The sequence below is a fragment of the Elaeis guineensis genome, chromosome 2, assembly GCF_000442705.2.
Source record: "Elaeis guineensis isolate ETL-2024a chromosome 2, EG11, whole genome shotgun sequence".
Lineage (NCBI taxonomy): Eukaryota > Viridiplantae > Streptophyta > Magnoliopsida > Arecales > Arecaceae > Elaeis > Elaeis guineensis.
This window is the reverse complement of record NC_025994.2, coordinates 72,352,222-72,361,610: the sequence shown is the minus strand read 5'-3', so window position 1 is coordinate 72,361,610 and position 9,389 is coordinate 72,352,222. Positions and strand designations below refer to the sequence as shown.

General features: G+C 41.3%; 1 protein-coding gene across 1 annotated transcript; it reads left to right on the top strand.

The window, feature by feature from the left end:
• Positions 1-7,588: 7,588 nt before the first annotated feature.
• Positions 7,589-8,311, top strand: LOC105035266 (peamaclein). The gene is made up of 2 exons (XM_010910779.4): positions 7,589-7,800; positions 7,894-8,311. Exons 1-2 carry the CDS (start codon positions 7,719-7,721, stop codon positions 8,085-8,087), a joined length of 276 nt encoding a protein of 91 aa, XP_010909081.1. The 5' UTR covers positions 7,589-7,718; the 3' UTR covers positions 8,088-8,311.
• Positions 8,312-9,389: the final 1,078 nt, after the last annotated feature.

The following is a 9,389-nucleotide window of genomic DNA, read 5'->3' as shown; positions in this document are numbered from 1 at the left end:
TGTGAAGCGGAGTACATCGCAGCATCGAATGCCACGAAGGAAGCTGTGTGACTGAGAAAATTCATCAATGAGCTCGGAGTAGCACCCTCCCTCGATGGTCCGATCCTGATCTACTGTGACAGCACTGGTGCCATAGCTCAGGCGAAGGAACCTAAAGCACATCAGCGGACGAAGCACATCTTGCACCGCTTCGACCTGATCCGAAAGATCGTGGATCGAGGTGACGTTGACCTTCAAAAGATCGACGGAAAGGAGAACCTGACCGACCCCTTCACTAAAGCCCTGACGATAAAGGAGTTCGACAACCACAAGTCGAAGATGGGTATTAGATACTGTGTCGAGTGGCTTTAGGACAAGTGAGAGTTGTTGGAAAATGTGTCCCAAAAAGTCAATCGTCAAGCTGTTGACGGTTGAGCAACCAAGTATTGTAATTGATTTGTTAATAAATAAAATATATTTGGTATTTTCATCATAAGCTTTCATCTTCTAATGAACTCTGTTGTTATGATGAAGTCTTTAGGACTATTTAGATTCGATAAAGAGAGGATTTATCGATTAGTCCTTAAAACAGTTCATGATCAAATGATAGGTTGTTAATAAGGACGACAGCTTCTATCAAGCATAGGTCGCTGTAGGCCATATGGGTTGGTTGTCCTCTTAACCAAAAAGTGTGGAGATACTGGTATGGCATACAGGTGTGATATACTGGTACATCATCATTGAACGTGACCAACTCCAAAGTATTCTGCTGTCGAGAATGTCTCTGATGGGATATAGGTATAAGTGTCCCTTAGACCTGAGATCACCTCAGTGACTTGCAAGCAACTCACTGTGCTTTGGTACTGGACTAACTGAATTTCTAATTCAGGGATTGAAGGTTTCTGGACACAGTCAAGTACTTGCGAAGTCAGAGTGTGATCAAGATGGGATTGACCACTCCAAGAGTTGGAGAAGAATGAGTCGCTGTATTTCAATTTTAACAAAACTTTGGCCAGGATAATCCATCAGATGGATTTGATATTTTGAAATACAATGTGGACAACCTGATCAGAGTTGACAGTAGAACTCTGGAGTGTCCTATGATCATTTTGGTCAAGGGAATGAATTATATGAAAATTATATCCGCATGGGTTCTAAGGATGTTGTTCTATACATTCGACCTATCCGATCGTCGGGTACCATTGCTAGATGGTCACTTTGATTGGTACAAAAATTTATTCTTGTACTACCAGCTTAGGTTCGGACCTATGAGGTCACACACATTAGAGTTCATGATCTGATCGGATGGTTGATCAACGATTAAGAATCGTTCTAGGGTTAAATGATCAATACGATTGACATTTAATCCAGTGCAAGTATTGCAGGAGGATCGATTAGCAATTCAATTGCTAATTGGCTTAATTTGATTAAGCCAATGGGCTGAGATTAAGTCTATATAAATATAATTTAATTAGATTTAGTTTGGGCTTGATTGGATCAAGTCCAATTGGTTTATTGGATAAGCCAAGTGCAAGAAAAAACTAGTCCTAGTTCAACTAGGACTTGGATCAATCTAATTTCTAATTTGATTAGAAAATTAAATCAGATTTAAATCTAATTTAATCTGATTAAATTAGATTTTTAATTGGGTTAAGACCTATTTTAATTGGGTTGATCTAATTTTTGTTTGATTTGGTTTGAGAAACCAAATTAAAACAAATCATAAGATAGAATCCTAGTAAGACTAGGATTCCACCTTGCGCCACATATGCCTTCCCCACGCCCTCTCTCTCGTTCAACGCCAATCTCTTCTTATTTTGTGCAACAAAAGCCCTCTCCCAGGTCTCTCCCACATTCATAAAAGGTTTCCTCTCTTCTTTCTTACATGGAAGGTGGTTTGGATCAAATCAAAGAGGAATAAGTTTGGATTTCGAATTCTATGAGATAGAGTTTTAGAAATCCAAAACTCTTTCAATTTTGCAGCGAATTTATCCAAATTTTTTTTGAAATTTTTGTGACTTTTAGGGTACACATTGTGCACTCTTTTCTGATGATCCATGTACGAAAATAAGAAGGAGGTGCTCAAGAGTTGGGCGCCCCTTATCTTGCCATGTTTGGATAAGCCTTGACTAGGTATTTGACCTAGATAAGGACTCTATCATATCTCTTTGTATAAAATGAGTTTTTTCATGAAATTTTCAGAGAAGATAGAGATTTGAGAGACCTTTGGTTCATCCAAAAATCAGAGAGAAAGACCTTTGGGTCATAGAGATATAATAGACACAAGATAGGATGTCTAGAGAGAGAAACGAGAAGAAGAAGAGGGTCTTCTTCTAGGGTTGTTTGTTTTCATATCTTTTCTTCCTCCATCTTGAGTTTCCTGAGAGTGTCTCAGATTTGAAACTCCTCCTCCTACTTTTCATCTTTGGAAGAGTTCAAATCAAGAAGAATGAGGCACCTGATCAACCATTAAAGAAGGATCAGCGCAGTACTAGCATACTGTGCTGATTTCCTGAAGCAGAACTTCTGATCGAGATCGTGGGCTCGTGTGGACGACTCCTAGAGATCGGATGCGTGTGCGGCTTGCAACATCGTCCTCAAGCCCAGATCAGCGAGGTTAGAATGTCTAACTTGCAAGGTAATAGATCTGATCTATTGTTTAATACATATATTAGATGTAGTATAGAAATATGTTGATATGATCAACATGTAATTCATGCTTTATATATATATTTTAATTTCTGATTTAATGCTATGTAATAATCATGTAATAGGATCTTAGATCTAGGGATTCTTTGATTTTAGAAAATAAATTTTGATTTATTTTAGTCTTCCGCTGTATGATCTTGAAAAAGTTTCAAGATCTAACCCTGAAACCCTAGATTTGGTTCCTACAGCTCTAGCAAGGCAGCCTTCACCCTCTTGGGCAAAGACTTCCTAAGATCTTCAGCCTTCTTCTTGGCCACCTCCTTTACATCATGGCAACAGCTCCATCATTATGAATTACTCAAGGAGGACCAACAGAAGCTATCTGATGAATGCCTTTACTGCAAGGGAGACTCCCTATTTATGTAGTTTTCAAGTGGCGCATGCCCAACTAACCAACAATCGGATCGTGCCACACATTCGATGCTAAAATGCCAATCGTCACAACCATTAATAGCACATTTTCATTATCGAAGGGCAGCCGATGAGATGCCCTAAGACCTGCTTCGACCTGCCACATGGCAATTAGAGATTGATCCAAGATAAATCCCTAATCCGTTCCCTTAGAAAGTCCCACTTGCCATTATGACGAACGGAGTTCCAAGGCACATTGCGAACTGGTGCCTGGGTCTCTGGTGAGTGGACCCACGGGCAGACTTTAACCAACATCAAAGCCAACTATTGAAACTCTCTGAACTCATTCAGAGGAAACTTTGGATTCGCCCGCCAAGGTCTTCGGATCGGATGAATCCCAACCAAGGCAATAGCAATCCATGCCAGAAAATCTTTAGATGTATTTCCAACTACGTACTGATTATCTTTTAATAAGATGACCCCTTTTTTAGGACACAGCTATCTTTCTCCCGATTATGGACCGAAGACCTCAATGACTAAGAAATGGGGGCTAATCCATTGAAGACCCTCGACTCCTCGCTTTTCAGTGAGTTGAGCATCAGAAAATCTTAGTCGTACGAAAAGTGAATGCTAACCCTGTGAGGATCTTTGAAAATGGACGAGCCTAAAAGGACCCCTAGTGCTTGCCAATCCAACCCCTATGGGCCAAAGATCTTAGTGACTAAGAAGCGGAGGCTAATCCATTGAGGACCTCGGACTCTTCGCTCTTCAGCTAGTAGAGCATCAAAAGATCTTAGTCATGCAAGAAGTGAAGGTTAGCCTAAGAAGACCTTCAGAGGGTAAATCTGTAAGGATCCTTAGCTCATCGACTCAGGCAGCGTAAGAATAAGGCAAACCCAAGGAGTTCCTCACAGGCGTATTGTCTCTAGATGAATATAGCCATGAGAAAGGCACTTCATTTATGAATACGAATATAGTTAGGAGTTTCTCATAGGTGCTTCATCTTCGAACGAATATAGCTACGGGAAGGATACTTTATCTCCGAACGAATATAACCAGAAGTCTCTTGAAGGTGCTTCGTCTTCGGACGAATATAGCTATGAGAAGGGTGTTTCATTTACGAATACAAATATAGCCAGGAGCTCTTTGGAGGTGCTTCATCAGTCAAGGCACATCGACAACAACAACATCAGGCTCAAAGTTGAAAAGGAAAGGAAAAGGAAGAGGAAGCGAAGAAAACAAAGGAAGAGACAAGAATAACTGACAGAGAACCCAGAAAGGGGAGAAACCATAAAATCGGTAGGGGAACAAAAAAACCCACCTACAACAGTGCGAAGATGGAGAACAGTTGATCCAGAAAAGTGGTCGGAAGAGGCCACCAGCAACCCAAGAAAATTGAGGGAGACAGCCAGAGGGAGAACTTCTCAAAAGGCTAGAAGAAAGTGGAAACCCTGGCTCAGAGAAAGAGGAAGAGGAAACTCTAGAAGCATGGGAGAAGATGGGAAAGGATTACAATCCCTTTTTATAGGCACAAGAGGGCCAGTACGGCCCAAATACCAAATCCCTCCTTTGCTGGTGGATGGCCCACATCTGGCAAGCCCCTATTGGCCGGCAGAAGCTGGCAGATAGCACATTTATGGGCAACACTCAAAATGAAGTGTGCTGTTCTTTGAATCCCATAAAATCTTCCTATTTTTTTCAATCATGATTAACCCTTGATGTGACCTTTTCTTTCTTCGAAAAGGCATGGACATGTCATTTCAGCTACGACGATAGCGTGTCTTCAGCAGCAACGAACCAATTTACTCTTTTTGTCCAAACTCTCTCCAATTTGAACTCGAGAGTAGAGAGCATGCGTTGGGGGATAGTATGTCTTTCCTACCAAAGATGTGGCAATGGAGATTTTACTTTGGATCAATCCGATCCCCATTCTCCGAGATCGCCACCACAGTGCCAATCTAAGGTAAATGAGTATAATCCCAGTAGTAGATATGTCATCCCAGAGCTGTAGAAGAAGCTATGCTGAAGAAAGTCATTCAATACATAATGAAGCAGTAGATCTAACTTCGGATCCTACCGATCCCCCATCCTCTCATTGTTCCTTACGGATGAAGCTCCTATAAGAATTGGTAAAAAATCCAGTCGATCCTGACTTCGACCGTCGATCTCAGTTTCGACTACTAAGCTTGATTTTGGCTGTCGATTTCGGCTTCGAGCATGAGTTCCTAGCCATCAGCATCACAATGACACTTGGACATCGGACGCCAATCCTAGAAAAATTCTGATTCCAGCATCATTTTCGACCGAAGGATCCTTCACCGATCCTTGCTTCTAGCTGCAGGCTATATTCCCTTCAGCATTTGCTGGCTGCTACATTTGAAAGGGTTGACCCCGATATAGTCTCATCAAGTCGCACCACTCCACCATGCCTCTCCAACGGTTAGTTGCGCACCAGATAAAGTCCTATCAAATCAAACCATCCTTGTGAGTGGCCGACTGCACGTTACATAAGACGACATATACCACCAAAGTCCAAATCAGGGGAAATCATTGCTGGGGCCAAGCCCGGGTAGACTATTAAAATCCTATCATGGATAACATGCCACAGTAACTTATGTTTCACAAATCTAGAAATCAAGATAGATACAGATGGAAAACTCGGAATGGTCTTCTATTAATTTTCCACTTGTGGCTCTCACATCTCTATAAATGAGATAAAAAAAATTCAAATATACACATATGTGCGCCCTCTATTCTCTTACTTATCCGTTATATTTTTTAATTTAATCATCAAAAAATTTTTATTAAAATTAATTTTGATCAAAATTTATTTTACAGATTTTGCCGCATCGTCCGTTTTTGGTCATCCCTAATCACTCCGCATCGTCTGTATTCGGTCATCTCCGATCAAAGCCATGGATCTCCCACAACGCTAATCATCAAAAGATCTATTTGGCCGTTGACTCTGAATGCCAATGCGGTGCTGCTATCGGTCAACTGAGGATCGCAGGCACATTTCGCCGATATGACCTACATCAACGGTCAACTTCTTTTTCCTGAAAAAAAAAAAAAAAAAAAACATACCTCTCGACCCTAATTTGTATCAATTGATGGTCTATCACGTGAACCGTACATGCATCATAAAGTGAAAAAAATGCGAACCAGGGTGCCTGGGAATAGCCCGCCACGTGCATTCTTATCCATCGACGCACGAGTCACACAGTCTGGCGGAGGTCCCTCGGAGCAAGTGCGACCCAGAACCTTCCACGCTTCTCCAGCGAGACCAGCTGGCCGTGGGCTGTGATACCGCACTCGAGTCCACCCATAACAGCCACCCACCTACCGAGACCTTTTATCATCTCTCCCTCCGCAGCTAAAGCGAACGAAAAGGCACCAGCACAGAGGGCGGTACACAGAAAGCCAAGCAGCTTGTATCTTTCGCGACCTTCCTGCGCGCGGATCCACCGTTGGATCACCCTCCGCAATAGGTCGCAAAACCGCCGAGATCTCAGATATGGATGATCCGACGGTGGATTCGCGCGGAGGAAGGATAATCCTTTTTCTGTGCGAAAGATACGACCCCGTCCCACAGAGTAAGGGAGGGGAGCAGACCCCACCGCTGTAATCAAAGCCGAGGCCAACGTCCCCGCAGAGCCATTGAATGGATGCGGATTAAAGGCCAAGCAAGGACGCGTGACCGCACACGCTGCCGCTCGGCGCGCAGCGCGTCCTCCATCCCTACGCCATAATTCCATAACAGGCCTGCACCATGGTCCCATCCATACCAATTTTTTTTTTTCCCCCGCTCTCCTCGTTGTGTGCAGAGTTCTCAACAACTCCGTGATCCTATAGAATCCATTAAACCTGTTCCCTTCCGCAATAACAGCTGGTCTCCTTCTTAAAACTTGTTGCCTTACACAGTAATAAATGCAAACAATGACGGCTGGTATCCATTTAGTTTAAGTCGGATTTGATTTTTTTGGAAGTAAAAAAATGGAGATTGTAGCGGTTACTGTGATAAGTAATAATGAAAATAGCGTTAAGGGCAAATAAAATTTATTTTTTATTGTAGCATTAAGGCTATTGATAGTTGCCATCATTGTTATATAAATGAGATAGCAGATAAGTTTTTTTTTTTTCATATTCTTATTTTTGGTAGGAATAAGGGCTGTTGCCTAAACGCTTACTATGTACGCAGACAATTTGTGTAGGGAGCAAGGTTTGAAATACGATAAGCATTTAAAAATATTAGAATTGGAAAATATTCGCATGATATAATGTGTGCTTCACTGTAATTCCGTAAATAAATCATAAAAAAATGAATAATCTTTTTCTTGTTTGTTTCCAAAAGAGTAACTGGAAGCACCGTTCATCAAAGGGAAAGAAAATAACTTATGTTTTTTATAATTTACAAGGTCTTCGTACTATGGCATGCGTGATACAACGGGATGCCTTGGGAACTGATGCGACCACCGTAATTTTGAACAGCGGTTCCACCGAACGTCTCTTTCATCTCCCTTCAGGAGCCGGCCCACGGGTCATCACTCTTTCACTCCAGTCTCTCACCAAACCCCTACCTCAAACCCTCGGTCTCTTTCTTTCTCTGCTATAAATAGCCACCCCAAACTCCTCCGACTCTTCATCACCTTAAGTTCCTTCTTACGGTCTGAGCAAACGTCATGAAGCCCCTCCACGCTGCCTTAGCCCTTCTACTGATCCTCTTGGCCTCTTCCTATCTCCAAGCCACTATGGCCGGCTCACGTAAACACTAATCTCAGATCTACTTCCCTTTTCTCTCTCATTTTTTTCCTTAGTCGTATTGAGAGTGCTCTTTTATATATGTTTTGGTGCTAGCTTTTTGCGATTCCAAGTGCAAGGTTAGGTGCTCCAAGGCGAGCTATCAGGACCGCTGCCTCAAATACTGTGGGCTGTGCTGCGAGGAGTGCCGCTGCGTGCCTTCTGGGACTTATGGCCACAAGGATGAGTGCCCTTGTTATAGGGACAAGTACACTGGCTTTGGGAAGAAGAGGAGGCCAAAGTGCCCCTGAGCCTCGACCGGGCCCGAACATCTTTTATATGATCTCCTTAGTTTCTTCCACACTCGGCAGTGGTTACTAGTGGGTTGTCATGTTATGGTGCGTCTATAAAAGTTGATATGGTGTGAGAGTGGTGATGGGTGTTTGGAGAAAATAAGATAGAAAGATGATCGGCCAGTTGGGACTGTTTTGTTACATTGTATTTTCCCATATATACTGCTCTTATATTTGCCCTCTGTGATCGCATTGAGAGTTTTGTCATGATGTTCCAACTTTGGATTTTGATGGGTTTCTATTATTTGCCTATATTATTAACCTACCATTAATCTTTGTTTTGCAGCTAGGTTTCAGACTTTCACCACGTAGGCACCAGTTTATAAGCTTGTCTATATTAATTAAACGTATAAAAATATGTGCGTAATAGACGGTGACATATTATGACGTCCCTAACGTTCTTCCATTGGACACAACTGATCGGCAGCCCTGAGTACGGATGCAAATGGGTCATGTTCGATCGAATTTTGAGTGATCCCGAGTGTATTTGATTTTTTGATTGGATTCTAATGTTGAATCTAGATTCAACCTAATAAAAAATTGGATGGGCTTTGTGATAAGAAATTGTTTCAATGGGTTATTTGGATTTGATCCATGTATAATCCGCAACTAATTGAAAAAATTGAATTTGGTTGGAGTTTGATTAGGTTTGATTTGTGTTCCACACAAGTTGTAAGCGGGATCAATTTGGGTTCAACACAAGTTGCAAGTGGGAATTGCTAATAATTTAAATCAAATTCGACGTGAGTTATCGAAGTGCTTGGTATGGGCTTACGACTGGATCTATTTCTTGCTACATGTCATCTTTGCTCCAACGTATTCAATTTTCAATGTCATGTTGTCAAGTAGGCTTGCTTGTCGCCCAGTGTCCAATTAAACGAAAGTCTATATTCAAACAGTCTATCTTCAAATAGTTATATGATTTTGTGTGCATTTTTTCTTTGTCTAATAGTGTTTATTGTTATTCTTATTAAAAAAAAATTGTGTTTATTGTTACAAAGCACATTTTACTATTACTATGCAGCAACCAAAATGAAGAAAATTTAGGAATTTAATTTGAGCATATATAATTTGGATCCTATTGTGCATAAGATCTAAATTAATCCATAAAACTAAATGGGTTGAATAAGAATTTTATCATATACGTTCTGAAAATAGAATATTTCTAATGTTAGAATCAGATCAAATTTTATGAATCTTCTAAAATGATTTGATCATAGGGATCTTCTAAAATGGTTTGAAATAGACTTCAGTGGGTCG